The 16,338-nt window shown below is 31.4% G+C and overlaps 1 protein-coding gene and 1 pseudogene across 2 annotated transcripts; one reads left to right on the top strand and one right to left on the bottom strand.

The window, feature by feature from the left end:
• Positions 1-11,142: 11,142 nt before the first annotated feature.
• On the top strand, positions 11,143-11,604 carry AT3G30165 (zinc ion-binding protein; the record flags this gene model as incomplete). Its single annotated transcript, NM_001339043.1, has 2 exons — positions 11,143-11,415; positions 11,482-11,604. Exons 1-2 carry the CDS (start codon positions 11,263-11,265, stop codon positions 11,602-11,604), a joined length of 276 nt encoding a protein of 91 aa, NP_001327268.1. The 5' UTR covers positions 11,143-11,262.
• A 513-nt stretch (positions 11,605-12,117) lies between these two features.
• Positions 12,118-15,432, bottom strand: AT3G30170 (annotated as a pseudogene; the record flags this gene model as incomplete). The annotated part of the gene is made up of 1 exon: positions 12,118-15,432.
• Positions 15,433-16,338: the final 906 nt, after the last annotated feature.

The following is a 16,338-nucleotide window of genomic DNA, read 5'->3' as shown; positions in this document are numbered from 1 at the left end:
TGCAAGATACAATCACTCGATAGCAGAATTTGCGAACACTCGATAGCAGAATTTGCGAACTTGAAATAAACGATATACTCTTGAAACTTACTTTGAGAAAAAAATGGAAAGAAGGAAAGAGTTTCCTTTAGTCTTTAACAAGAAACGAGCGAAGTGAATGAGAGGAGAAGGCATTTTTTTATAGGTGAGAGGAGAGAATATGCGATTCGCAGATTACGGTGGAGATCGCGTGATCCGTAGTTAATACGGCTTGGATTTTCTTGTAGTCACATCATTTACACAAATAAAAACATGATGAATTTTAGTCACATCATTTGGTTAAATAGTATTTAAAAGCTTGTAAAATTATTATAATTATGTTTTCAATAAATTATGAATACTATAATATTATAAATTATAATATCATTAAAAAAATAGTTTGTGTGATGATTATAAAAAGTAATTAATTAAATTTTTTTAAAAAGTAAAAGACATAAATAAGGATGAAATCGGTTAGGTTCATATTGATGACTAAAGAATAAAACAAAATTGTAAACAATTAATTATTAATTTTAAGAGTTTATGGTTTTATACGATAATTATGTTTGATATTTTTTTTCAATAAAACTATTAAAAATATTAACTTAAAATTCCACAAATAATTACTTTATTGTTTAGAATTATAGTTTATTTTCTAATTGCATTGTTAACTTAATAATATTATTTAATATATATATATATAATAAATCAAATTAAATATTTTCATTTTCTCTTTTGTCATTGTAAATTTTCTTAAAAATTTGGTGGAATTATATAAACTTATAATAATTTATTTGTGTATTTCATTAATATTGTTGACAAAAATAGTTAATTAAGCAATTTTTATATGTTATATTTTTGATTGATGTTTTCAAAAATTCAGCCATATTCAGAGGTTACCATTTAAATTCTAACTTTTTCAGTAGGATTCCGTAAAAACTTACAACAAAATTCAGCCATATTCAATGGTTAATATTTACTATTTAGACCAATGATGTAAGATCATGTACATGGGTTATTTATTTTGGGTATCAGTAGCCCAAAAATCATATTTTAATTAATCAAACTATGAATTTGGGCCTGATCGATATCAGTGGACTGATACCTTTAATACTCAGTATCAGGTGACGTGGCAGCATACGGTTGGTTAGTATTTTCGCTCAAATCAGAAAAAAAAAAAAATCTTTAGTAATCCTATGTTTTAATATATTAATTTTTGATTTTGCAAAAAAAAAAATTGATACTTAAACCGGTCTCACCAATGCAAACATATTTAGTAAAAATATCATTAAAAATCTCAAATAATAAATAAATATTATAAATAATACTATAAAATTATTTATGATACTATATGAATATCACCTATATACATGCTCTAATACTTAAAAGATGTTATATATGTAACCGCAGTCGGTTTTAGAACCTTTAAACTGAAAATGTAAAAGGTAATAATTAAAAATTATGACAATATTTTAAGATTAAAGAAAAAGAATGTAGACAGAGTAGAACTTAATTAAACCACCAACTCATTCTTCAAGATCTCAAACATGAATGCTTGTTTGGTAGTGGGTGAGTGAAGATTCTTCTTTTCAGGTCAAATTAAAGTTTTTAACTTTATAGTTGCATCTTTACAGGTTTGTTATAAATAATCACATTAATGATTTCGATATAATTGGGATGAAAAAAGATGTAGGTATTATGTACCTTCGGTTTACATACCACAGTAACTTTAAATGATAACAGATTAACATAATATATGTATACATAATACATTATATTATACTACCAAAATTAGAGATAATTATCCTTTTTGCACATAAAACGTAATAATTTGTTTTAAACAAGATTATCTGCTTCACAAATCTGTAACATATATTTATCAGTGGTAGAAACTGAAATTTGAGGTCTATAGTTCAATTTAACTTGACACGAAGTTAAGGTTAAATCTATAAGTTACATTTTACACACCGACTTCAGTATATATCTATGTTTTGCAGAAGAGCTTTGGAATCAAACCATAATATTTCGTACATATGAATAGAGAAAATCTTCAAATTCTTTCTTTTTTTAGTTATACACTTTAAAGATTTTGGTATCACATTCTCAATTAAATTAAAAGGTATGTTTATGATTCGACAGTGTAGTAGGGTTAAGTAAAATGATGGTTGCATAAAAGTAATGATTTAAATATTAATTAATAACTATTATCTATTGATAAATAAAAAAATTAAGAAGAACAAAGAAAAGAAGAATTGAAGGAAGGTACTTGGGAGAGATGAGGATGGGCACATGGGCACCACCCAAAACAAAAAGTACATTTAAACCAAAAGCACTAAAAGAAAAAAGAAAAAAAAATCATCTTTAAAACCTTTTTATTCAATTTTATTCCTTAAAAGAACTTACAAGAAGTTCACGTGTATGTTCTAACAAATATATATTTTTTCATATGGAATTTTTACATTAACTCGCTAAGAGACACACGCTAGTGTCATTCCTGCATGTGAATAAAAGAAGAGAGAAAGAGAGTTTTGCAATAAAAAAGTTTTGAGAGATTTAACCTATTCATGGAAATGTGATGGGTGATATATAACTAACCACTTTAAATTAATTAGTTATACCTTTATTAACACTAGCATAGTGAGTTATCATCTTCGTGCAGAGTATCGATGAAGAAGAAAGTTGATTGGATCGAAATATGTAAATTCAAGTTGTTGTTTTTAAGATTTTATTTAAATTCAAATTATATAAATAAATATATTTATAGAAAATTATTACCAGTATTAAAATATTTACCATTACATTATAAAGGACCAATATTCCTATTTTTTCTATTGTGATTTTAGTTATTGTGAATATTTTAAACATCTTAATCTTTTGTCATTTTTTAATATTCGTTTGAATTTCGGTTAAAAAAATCATCAATTGAATGAATTTGTATGTGTTTTTCTATATTCCATTTTTCTTTCTTGTTCAATTTTTTTTGTTTTTGTTTTGGATAATATATATAGAAAGAAGGAGACAATTTGTTTTACAACATTCTTGCCTCTGTTCTAACTGCAAGTTTGAATTTTGGTCCGCCTTGAATCATGAAAATATGTACACATATTTATAAAAAGTACTGTGCATACGTCATCAACCAGCCATGAGCCCATGACGTTTAAGAAGTATTGGGAATCTTTTTTGGTTTTAACAAAAATGATATTTACTGTTATATATGAACTGTCAAAAAATATATGATTGATACAGAAAGTGTGTAATCAAGTTTAACAACTATCAACTTTTATACTTTGGTCTTTGGTAGACCTAGACATTCCATTACCTGTCTAAACTCTAATTTGATTCTTTCGGGTTTCAAATATTTTGGATATAGGGGATTAAGACCTGCTTATGTATTTTGAAATTCGATTCTGATTCCGTTATTTGGTTCATGTATTCAATTGTATAGTTGGTAAAATTTGAAAATTATGAGATAAAGTTCAGGTTGATTATTTTTTTTACCTAAGTAAAATCAAATTATATGTAAATATCTTTTGAAAAAAAAAACTAAAACTTTAGTTTAGTTTTTAAAAAAATTTGGTTAACTTTATTTGAAAATAACTAAAATATTTGAGTTTACAATTGTAGTTGTGTATATTTGGATTATTACAAGTCTAAATATGAAATTCTAAATATAACTAATATAAATTTACATGTATATATATCATGTTTTTTCAGGCATCCTGTCGATTTTCAGTTCAGGTTATATACGAGTTCTTAAATATTAAATTCTAGAATCATCGACTATTTATGTCGATTGTGGTTTGGTTCGATTCTTTGAATCTAGATATTTTGCCGAAAGCTAATATGTGGTTTATTGTCAAAAAACTTCCATAGTTAAGTGTGCTTGTGCTAGAACAATTTTTGATATATGATTTTTGGAAATTAATTGTTAGTATTATGTAAGTTAGGACAAAACACACAAATATATCACGTGGTAATTTGTAGGGTAAGTAAACAAATTTTTAAACTTTTCAAAACTAACAAATCGACTGTCCGAAAATTATAAATCCACGGATCAAGAGAAGATGTGGAGGCTCACTAAAATGGCATTCGGTCTTTACATAATTGCTAAAATGTAATCTTTGTTACCTGATTCATCAGTCATTTTTCACCATGATTTTTTTCTTAAATAAAATTTATCTTAATTGTGGGATATAAATATTACATTAGCCCCTTCAATTGTATGACTAGTGGCTAAAATCTCTTTGAACATTGGCCATAATTAATTGTATTGAAACAAAATTTTATGTTTAATTAATTATTAGCTATGATAATTTATATATATTAATTTGCAATTTTTATACAACAAATAATAAAACTAAAAAAAAATATTTTGATACTTGTTAGAAATTCGGAAGCGAGCAACATGGATGCGCATAATATTAGTTCCAAATAATGATATATACTTGCCAAAATGAATGGAAAGTTGTTTTGTATTTTGTTCTTTTGTTTGTGATTGAGATAAATACATAATTTGGTACTAATCACATCAATTTGACTTTCATTATGATTTGGATTTGGAGTCTTCTAGTAGTTTGGAAGAGGGAGATCACCTTTCTTATTTGTAAACACTATTTTTTTCTTTTTATATATTAAAATTTCAGCACATACATTAAAAAATCATTTAATTTTATTTTTAAAATATCTAGCCCTCTCACTAGAAATAATTTAACAAATAAATAAATAAAAAAAAACAGAAAATTTTCAGGAGTCAATAACAATAAAAAAATACCTAATTTTACATTAAAATTTAAAAACATTCAAATAAATAAAATAAAACCTTTTTTGCTTAAACAATACTTCCTCTGTTTCTATAAGTTTGATTTTCTAGCTTTTGTTGTTTGTTGTACAAAGACTAATTTTAGCATTTTTCTTTATTTTTGTTGGCTGGCATATGATAACCAAACAATTCTTCATTATTTTTCATTCTTTTGTAGAAATAAAATAGCATCTTCTCATTTAACGTCTGGATTTGGTTTTTAAATGCATCTCGAGTTACATCGACATGTGTGCAATATGGATAGAAAATCTTAACTGAATTTTGCAAGGGAATCTTAGTAGTAACTATAGACATGGATCACTTTTGTCACAAAAGAGTTCAATATCAAAACAAAAACAGGAGTGCATATTTTACGGACAAAAAACATTTGTTCACATCTCCAAATTCTGATTATTAAGTAAGTTTATGGCTCTAAATATGAATGAATTTTATTTTAATAGTGGTTAATTAAATGCGTTTAATGAGTTCAAAACGTCAGTCTATTTTTTTTGTTTTTGTTTTTCTTCATTGCATTGTTTATCTTTTCATTGCTTTTTTTTTTCTTTTATATTCTTCATGTTTTTAAAAAAAACTTTATAACCACTCTATCATAACGAAGTAGGTATTATGATTTATGAGCGGGTCCGTACATCTTTCGGGTGAACATCAATGTATGTTATGATAAAGGATACGTCTAATCAATGTATTTGTATTCTATATAAGTCCTTACTTACTTCACAAAAAAAAAAAAAAAAAACCCCATCTATTATTGGTTCTAGTTTTATCGAATTTAAAACTAATGACAAATAGAGAACGACGGAGTTTGATGGCATTTGTCTTGGTGTGCAAATAAAGTTGCATTAGAATGCGACTTGAAGCTAAGCTTGTATCCAAGTCCAGATCCTTTGAAAAGGACATGACAAACATGCATATCTGTAACCATTGTGCACGTACGTCTAGTGTTTACCATTTGTTTACATATATAGAGATTTCTTGAGGTGTTTATTCCAATCCGAACTATCTCCATCGTATAAAACCCAAACTATCTCCATTGTTTATATATAAACACGAATGAGTTTATCATTTCATACACATACTAAAAGTTTGATGTCCTATCCTACATAAACTATGATAATTTATAATCATACATTAACCAAAACGATGTAAATCAACTTGTTAGTAATTACTAGTGTTCAAAATATTGCTTTAGGAACCGTCTACGCGAACTATGATAATTTAGTCTAATCATATATTAACCAAAACGATATAAATTAACTTGTTAGTAAATATCAATGTTCAAAAAATTGGTTTAATCGCTGATTAGATTCTAATTAATCCGAGTCTAAAGATTTTGATTACTCTAAAACTATGGAAACAAGTTGGAAAGAAACCTTAATCGCCTAAACAACCAGAGTTTGCATGTTTTTGACTATTTGTTAGGTCCGATTGGTAACGCAAAGCTGTACAAAATTTTTACCGGTTAGCAAAAACTATTTTTTTTAGAAGAATGCAAAACTGTAAAAAATAACTCTTCAAGAAAGCTGTACAATAAAAATAAATATAATTTTTTTGTAACGCTTTTGATAAAACTTTTGCGATTGGTACAAATGAAAGCCGTACAAAATATTTTGTTTTTGTTCACCAATCATCTATACGATTGCTCGATCATAAAGTAACGACAGTATAAACTAGATATAACTCATACCAGTTTGTTTGTATAAACTAAATAACTCATACTATTCAATATAGAAGAAAAATGTGTCGGTTGATTTGTTTGTTTTCCAAATGAAATTATTGCACAAGCCAACAATTGGAGATAGAGTTCAAAAGACGTACGTACCATTTCATATAGATGTGGCAACTTTAGCACCTTTCCGTCTTTTTGTTTCCTTGGTTAGACTAGTCTATTGGATTTATTACGTCAAAATTGTATTCTAAATTCCTAATTAAGAGTTTTTTCCATTACAAGAAGGAAGATTTAACTTTTTTTTTAAGAACTAAGATTAATCAAAAGTAAAATTACATACCCGATTAAAAGCTTTCAAAATTATATGATTCTGAAAATAATTTCGAAGAGTGACAGGACCCATACTGGCCATGCACTCATAAATGCTCGATGTGAGAAAATCGATGTATTTCGTGTGAAGTGAACGATTGAATTATTGATAAAATATACAAGTAATAAATAAGTTAGACGTACGTGTGCTTAGATAGAGACCAGAGCAGGAATGTCTACCCACACGCGCACATTAAATAATATATGCATTTCTCTGCAAATCACTGAAAATGGAAGTATATTATATAAGTAATTGAATATATAAATGTTCTTTCATATTTTCAAGAACTCGAAAATTATTTTTTGGAGGCATTAAATTAAAAGCTGCAATGTTATATCGTACATTGAAAATCTCTAGTTGCACGAGGGCCTCTTTTTTGTCCCCTTTTGCTCTATCCTTTTCTTTCTCTCTCTCGTATTATTTTCTTTATTATTGCATTTTTGAGTGATTAATTACCTTTGTGACAAAATAAGAAATGAAAGAGATTAAACCTTTGAATTAAAAATATTATATATTTTTGAGTGAACAGTTGAGTTGATTTTTTATAGCATAATAATGAGATTTCTTATTATGAAAGAAAGGAATAATCAAATAATATTAATATGTATATTCCCATGCGTATGATGCATCCAAAACCTGCTGTTGATTGGTTGGTCTTTTTGGTTGTGTTCGTGTTCATGTTCATGCATGTGTGTGCATCAAAATAGTTTATCTTGTAGCCAATAATTTTTTTTATCAGCTGCTGTTTCAAATTTATAAATCAACTGGTGATACGATTTATCACCTAGATAAATTATTTTTACATGTAACAGAGTTAGAACATTATCCAATACAAATAAAAATATTTACATTGAGTTAAGCTCACTTTCTATTTTTAGTGCATTTTATTTTCTACCTACAGTATTTACTCTAGCAAAGCCATGAATTACACTTAATCAAAATATAACTAGAGATAAGTGTTAAATTGATTTTAGCAAAAAAAAGAGTTTAAAAAAGAAAGAAACAATATTATAATATTTAAGTGGTTTTAACACATTTTTTTTGGTAAAATGTTGAGTATATATATATATATATATATATATATATATATATATATATATATATATATTATTTTTACAAATATATGACAGAAGTTATAGAGAATATAAGAACGAGACTACAGAAACCACCAAAATTACGACACAATACATAATACAAAATGAAAGCAATAGTGAAACTCAACAAGCAGATCAAATCCAGAAAAAATACCAATTCCAAACCGCAAAGTTCTGACATTTGCGTGGTTTCTTCAGGTCCAAAGATCTCAATTTCGCATCATTGTTGCCACAAGTATCTCAAACCTCAGTCCATCCTCAAAATGCTTACAACTTCTCCGAAGACTAAAACTTAAACAAAATAACTATGACGGACTAAAAATACACATCTGGCGGCACAAGAGCATCTACAAGCAGCCATAGAAGGCGCCTCTAGCCACCAAACTCATCGCGAGCGACAAGAACCATCTCCCACAAGATAGCAAAGCCACCTAAACCGAACCGTCGCCTCTATTCCCCATGGATAACCCCACCAAAGCATCACACGGCTTCAATTCATCGCAGGCTGAACCTACAACAACAACAAAAAAAAAAGACAGCAACACACAAGCAACAACAAAACTGAACCAAGATAGAGCCACAATGAAGCCATACACGGAAGACTGAGACACACATATCACCTCCAAAACCACTGCTGCAGTCGTACTGAACAACTACAAAGAGCCTCTTCAAAAGCTTTGTCCAGCCAGCCAACCACCACAAAGAGCCGAGGAGAGAAGCAAAATTGATCTGAGTCTAATTAAGCGTCGGAAAGCCAAGTCGATGCCGAGAAGAAGTAAGATCCAGAGCCGTCCTTGAGCTCCATCACCTCCTCTGGCGTCAAGCTCTCCACTTACAAAACAATCAAATCGGAATCTTACTATAGATTAATTAATAAAAATCATTTTTTAAGTAGTACTAGGCCAACATATGCAAAACATGCAAGTTTTTTCATACATAATTTGTTAGTTATAACAATTTTTGGCATTTTGTATTAACCATTTTGATGTATTTCTCTCTTTGTCGAGTAAATAATTCATTCCTGTTTTTTTATTTTTTTAAATTACATTTTTAACGCTTATTTACAGTTACTTACTTTATAAAACAAACAAAACATTGTTATTTTAAAATATATTTTAAAAAATAAAAATAACTTTGATTTAGTATATTATATTTACCTTAAAATAACCTTAAATTTAACTAATATTTATTGTCTTCACATATATATATGGGTTTTGTGCAAAAAATCTTAAAGCTAATTTATTTTTGTAACTTTACCTTTCATGTCCCAAAAATACAGAATAATCATTTGAAATCAAAAATAATACACAATATATCCTTTTTCAATATTGTCAAGTTTTAAAATTTTGATAAACAATATATCAAATCGAAGTCCTCGAGATGAGGAGTTCAACTTTATTTTTAAAATTTTCAAAGGCAAATGTACGTGATCATGAAACGTTTATAATATATGTAAAATTGTAAAAATGGACTATATTGCGTATTATTTTAGATTTTATATTATTATTTTGTATTTTTTGAATGTGGAGAGTAAAGTTGCAAAAATGGGCGATTTTGAGGTTTTTTTTGCACAGAACTCTCTCTCTATATATTGTATTAACTGAAAATATGAAATAAATAATATCATATTATTTAATTTTTATACTTTAATAAAGAAAAACATAATTAAAATTTAATATGCATAAGATTATATAATTTAATACAATTAAATTTAAATTAATTAATTTATATATGAGTTTGATATACTTTTTTTAACTAATTAAATTGAAATTACTTCATTAATAAATGAAAACATGCCAATATTTTTATAATTAAGAGTTGATGCATGATTGAAATCTTAATTAAAATACATAAAATAATAAATATAATATGATTAATTTATATATATATATTGAAACAGTTCAAACCAAAAATTGAAATAGTAAATAGCAAAAATTAGGTCAAATATATCTATATAGTAGCAGTCTTGAGAGTCGCAATTTTGACTTCCAACCTGCAGAATAAGAAAATGCAAAACAAATTATATGGACCAAAAATGTCATACTAATATATAGGTTGCATGCTTTTTAATTCGAGGAACGAGAAGGAAATAAATCTTATTTTGGTATCATTGCTTCTTTAACACAAATTACAACTTTCTAGCCGATAATTTTTTCTTTTAATGGAAACATAAAAAAGTTGGGATATATCAAATTTAGTATTTTCTTAAAATAAATTATATTCGTTTTGGAGCAAACGCAAGTACAAAAATGTATTCCATAAGACAATTTTAAATCCCTATACCCTTTAATTTGTATAATTTTCAGAATTAATGGTAAATGCTTATGTGGTTGGAAGGAGTAATTGAATAGAGTAACAAAAGGGCAAGAGAGTGGAACCCATAGAAAGAGATTAAAGAATGTCAGTTGGTTTGTCCTCAAGTACTCGTCGGCTTCCGGTGAGAGGAGAATTTGAGTTTCTTTTATAATACCAATATAAAAACCATATATTATAAATATAAAAGCATATATTATACATATATGCATGTATAACTGTGATGATTGAGTGCACGTGTGGCTACTAGTGTCCACGTACCCATGTCTTTATTCTCTGAAGTTGACCTATTTGTCTCCTCTCTCGTTTTCTCTCTCTTATCCTTCACGGACTTTCTTCTCTCTTGCCTAAGTCTACTGGTTACTCTTGTTTGGTTATAGTCTAATAGGAGGTAAGACCGGACTAAGGTTTATTACAATGACAACAATGTTTTGTTGTGGTTTGCTTTATCCAATGAGTTGCTCGGATTATAAACTGTCTACATTCTTTTCTATTCAATTAATCTTTCTCACGTTTGATTGATTTCTGTTTTGTCGACTGGTGCTAATCATTTTAAAATATGTGACTTAAAAATTGTTTTAAAAATATAGAATGCGATCGGGAAAAATGTTGTTTAATACACCAACTTTCAAAAAGTGGCCATTTAAACCATGAATTCCATATATGGTCAAATAAAACTTAGTAAAAGCGTTGACCGGCCATTTTATACATTCAAAAACGTTGATCCGCCCAAAAACCCTGCGACGTTAGCAGTCGTTAACAGAGTCGATAACAGGCGTTAATTAATCCGTTTAAACACAAAACGACGTCGTTTTGTGTTTAATCGAAACCAACAAAATTCCCAATTCGATTCTCAATCCCTAAAATCCCCAATTTCAATTCTCATGCCCTAAAATTCCCAAATTCGAAAATCTTCAAAAGCCTCTCCATTTTTGTTCGTTTGAACTCGAAAACTCCAATTTCATAGCCATTTTCTGCAGATATGAGTTTAGAAATCTCGAGTGTTGGGGAAGAAGGAAGTGGGAACCGTGGGTTTCCTTCAAAGTGTCGTTGTGGTAGAGATGTCGTCATCTATACATCAAGCTCGAAGAAGAATCCGGGAAGACCTTACTTTCGATGTCCAACCTATCAAGATGTAAGTAGATTTGATTTTGTTTTATTGTTTTTGGTCATAAGTAAATAATTGTCGATGGAATTACAGGACCATTTGTTTAAATGGGTTGAAGATTGTGTGTATGAAGAGGTTGTAGATGCAATACCGAGAATCTCTATCATTGACAGCGAGGTAAACAATGCCAAATCGGAGGTTGCTCGAGATTGCTGAATTAAAGGGTTTGATCCAAGAATTGAAAGAAGATGAAATGTGGAGCAAAAGAGAATTGAAGAGATGGAAATCGATGACCAAAGTGTGCTTGGTGTGCCTTTGTATAATTTTCATTGCAATTGTGATCATAATGTTCTACAAGACCAAAAATGAGGAAATTGAAGAGAGGTTACTAGCGTTTGTGTTTGGTTAGATGGTTTGTGTTTACTAGTGATGTGTGTTTGGTTACTAGTGTTTGTGTTTGGTTAGATGGCTTTTATCTAAGTTTGTAATGAAATGGTACTATGGTAATGCAATGCTTGTTTTGTTCTTGGTTACTAATGTTTGTGTTTGGTTAGATGGCTTTTATCTAAGTTTGTAATGAAACCATGATTGGTAATGCAATTCTTGTTTTGTTTCACAATGATTAATAATCCTAAACAAAGTTCATACATTAAAAACGATTCATACATTATAACACTAATGTCACAAAGCCAAGACAAGTCAAAACAACAAAATGAAATCGATACTAAGCTAAGTCATAAAGACAAGTTCAACCACCAAAAAGAAACTTATGACTAAGCTGCAGACAATAACAAAAAGAAACTTGTGACTAAGATTGTCTGAACACTCAAACCATGATTCAAATCGACGAAGTCCTTGTGGTTCTGCTTCTGCTTGTGCTGAACCATGTCTTCTATAAGGTTGCGGTCCTTGTGATGGTCCACCTGCTTGTCTTTGTGCTCCACGACCACCACCTGATGCTGTTTGTCCTTGTGCTCCACAACCACGACCTGCAGCCCTTTGTCCTTGTGCTCCGCGACCACGACCTGCAGCCCTTGGTCCTTGTGCTACGCGACCACGACCTGCAGCACTTGGTCCTTGTGCTCCGCGACCACGACCTGCAGCACTTGGTTCTTGTGATCCAAGACCACGACCTGCAGCACTTGGTCCTTGTGATCCAAGACCACGACCTGCAGCACTTGGTCCTTGTGATCCAAGACCACGACCTGCAGCACTTGGTCCTTGTGATCCAAGACCACGACCTGCAGCACTTGGTCCTTGTGATTCAAGATCAGCCTGTGATCCTTGATGAGATTGTGGTTGCTCTTGTGATCCAAGATAAGATTGTGATTGCTCTTGTGATCCAAGATAAGATTGAGATCCAAACACTTCTGGTTCTTAAATTAAAAAAGAGAGTCAGAAACACATGTTGGATTGTTAAAAAGGAGAGTCATAAATGAATGTTGGATTGTTAAAAAGGAGAGTCATAAATGAGAGTCACAAACCTGATTTTTCCTAGGACGACCTCTTGGTCTCTTTGTTGGATTCAAGACAGTTGGAATGTTGCACCTTTGCTTGTTGTGCCCTTCTTGATGGCAGTTAGAGCATGTCATGATTCTCTTTTCCCGAGACATCTTGTTTGGATTTGAAGGAGCTGCAGCTTCATTTCTACCTTTCCTCCTAGCATAGTTACTTGGCCTCCCAGCATTGCCTCTTCTCCATGGTGGTGGTAATACAGGCAACCTATTCGTCCTACACCATAAAGGCATCCCTTGGACAGGCCTTATACCTTTCAAGTAAGTTTCTCGCCACCTTACCTTTGTGTAATAGTCACTCACGTAGTCTTCCACCTTTTCTTTTTTTCCGATTATCACACAAGTCGCATGAATACAAGGGATCCCAACCATCTGACACTTCCTGCAATCACAAGTTTTCTGCTCCATATCAACAAAATAGCTAACATTATTCACATATATCTCATGCAAGTTTTCTCTGGCCATGTATCTCTCGCACTGTCTAAGCCCAACAATCATTTTTTCAATCTCTTCATGAGCTCTCTTTGTGAACCTTGTCTGCAATTTTTCAGCAATTAGGAATCTCTTTGCACTTCTGACCATGCATTGCCTCCGGATATCCTCCAGCATATCCAATATTGGCTTTCTCCTTGCCTGCCTAATAGTCCTATTAAAAGACTCACTCAAATTATTGAGGTTGTCATTGCAACATGTACCTATTCTGAAAAATGCTCTTGACCATGTCACTGGACTAGTAAGCTGCAGAGATTCATAAGCTTGACGATTGTACTGCTGTAGCTCCATCATATGATTATTAAACTCCTCAACCGTGTAGCTTCGTGCTATCTTCCAAAACAGACGCTGGAGCTCTAAATCATGGCTGTCCCTTTTCCAATTATCCATGATGTGTTTTGAACATTGTCGATGCTCAGCATGTGGAAGTATTGTATGGATAGCTTTGACTAGCCCCTGCAATATGACATAAAACATGACCAAAAATCAGTAAACAAAACAACAAACCAATTTAACAAAGACACAAAGTTAAAAAAACTAACAGATTGTTTATCAGAGAGGATAGCTATATTAGCCATTTGACAAAGCCCCAAACTTGCAGATAGATGTCTTAAGAACCAGTCCCAGTTGTCATCATTTTCTATCTCAACGACAGCCCAAGCAATAGGAACAATCTTGTTATCTCCATCTCTTCCAACTGCAGCTAGAAGATGGCCTTTAATATCCCATTTCAGAAAAGCTCCATCAAGTCCTATGAAAGGTCTACACGTTTTTATCCATGAATCCTTTTGAGCCTTAAAACAAATGTATAACCAAAAAACCTCTGTTTGGCTCCAATGACAGCCCCTGCAGTTGTCTCTATCTCAAACTCAGTCCATGGATTCTGCTTTATTACCTCTGCTTGGTAATCCCAGACTCTTGCAAAATGGGCTTCATGGCTAGCATTTCTTGCTTTCACCACTTTCGTCTTTGCTTTAGCACATTGGTCCGGAGTCACTTCCAAGTTGTATTCCCTCAATATCTCAGCAGCCATCTCATATTTTGTAAGCTTTGGATTCACTCGCAACCTTTCCTCAAACAAATAAGCAATGGAAGACCGCTTCAACATCTTCGAATGCCCAGACCTCACACATATATGGTTATTCACATAAGTTCTTATTTGCATCTTATGCATAGTCTTCTCATATGAACAATACACTTTCCACGGACATTGAACACCATCCTTATCAACATAGCTACACTTTGCAGCAACAATCCTAGCTTCTGATCTAAACAGTTTAATGTCGTACCTTGTCTTCAATGAGTACCTCAAGACTGCAAGCTTGAAGTCATCGGGAGTGTTGTAAGTTTTCTTCAATTCTAGCAAAACCTCTTCATTCGCAGCATCTCTATGACCATGTACTTCTCTGGTTCTGCTCTCATCTTCGTCATCAGATGAAAACGGATCGGGAATTTTATCTTCCTCCCATACATCATCCGGTGGATCATCATCACTACAATCTTCTTCTACTCCCGCAAACTCTGGGAATTCTTCTGCAAGGTTGAGGTTAGCATCTTCTTCAACACCTCCGTCATCATCATCGTTACCTCCATCGCTTGTTGCATCATCATCATAACCTAAAGCTTCATCATCGTTACCTCCACAACCGGTTGCATCATCACCACCACCTACTGCTTCATCATCATTACCTTCACCGCCGGTTGCATCATCGTCACCACCTACTGCATCAGTATAAGCATCACAGTCTTCATCACCATGAACTGCGCAATCATCTTCGTAGTCGGGGTCGGGATCAATTTCAGCCTCGTCTTCGTCCCCCACTCTTATCTTTCTTCGTTTTCGATGCCGGCTTGGAACACAATCTTCTCCTCTGGCAACAAGCTCTATTCCGACTGGAGCTTCAACCGGTGGAACTTCAACTCCGTCTCCGACGACACTCTCTAATTCGACTGCCACTTCAACTCCACGATCCACAACACTCTCTGATTCCCCTGATCCAATCGTAGATATCACGCCTCCCATCCTAATTTTCGTCATTTGGGAAGACGATTTGAAGATTTTTCGAATTTGGGAATTTTAGGGCATGAGAATTGGAATTGGGGATTTTAGGGATTGAGAATCGAATTGGGAATTTTGTTGGTTTCGATTAAACACAAAACGACGTCGTTTTGTGTTTAAACGGATTAATTAACGCCTGCTAACGCCTGTTATCGACTCTGTTAACGACTGCTAACGTCGCAGGGTTTTTGGCTTGGTCAACGTTTTGAGATGTATAAAATGGCCGGTCAACGCTTTTACTAAGTTTTATTTGGCCATATATGGAGTTTATGGTTTAAATGACCACTTTTTGAAAATTGGTGTATTAATTAACATTTTTTCCGAATGAGATCTATTAATAATAATTAGTACAATATTGAATATATGTTTATAGAAAAAAAAACTTTAACTAAAGGAATGACCAAAAAAATATAATTATCTCATTAAATGAAAATACCTCCAAACTTGAATTGATTTTGATGAATGAAACGCATTGTTAATAATAGTTAACATTTAGTTAATAGAGTTATTCCGAATTCGATATAGTTTAAACGTTAAAGCAAAATTGTTTTAAACTTAAAGATAAATGATTAGTAAAGTTATCGACCGTTAAAAAGAAAATAAGTTTTATAGAACGTAAAAATGGACATGGTTGTCTATCTCAAGCTTTTATAGGCCTTGTATAGGACTAACTATCTCAATCTTTTATAGGCATTGTTCAAAACGCTTTTTATTTTTTATTTTATTGAAATCCCATTCTATATAATAATCCTTTTTTAAAAGGAATTTATTTATTTGGGATTTTGTTCAACCATTCTATTTACACATACTCAAAGACAGTACGAGGCGTTAAAGTTAGAAAAAAACAGTTTGAATTTGCCATCATATTCGTTTTTCAGTTTTCTT

This window comes from Arabidopsis thaliana, chromosome 3, assembly GCF_000001735.4.
Source record: "Arabidopsis thaliana chromosome 3, partial sequence".
Taxonomy (NCBI): Eukaryota; Viridiplantae; Streptophyta; class Magnoliopsida; order Brassicales; family Brassicaceae; genus Arabidopsis; species Arabidopsis thaliana.
This window is presented reverse-complemented; position numbering and strand designations above follow the sequence as displayed.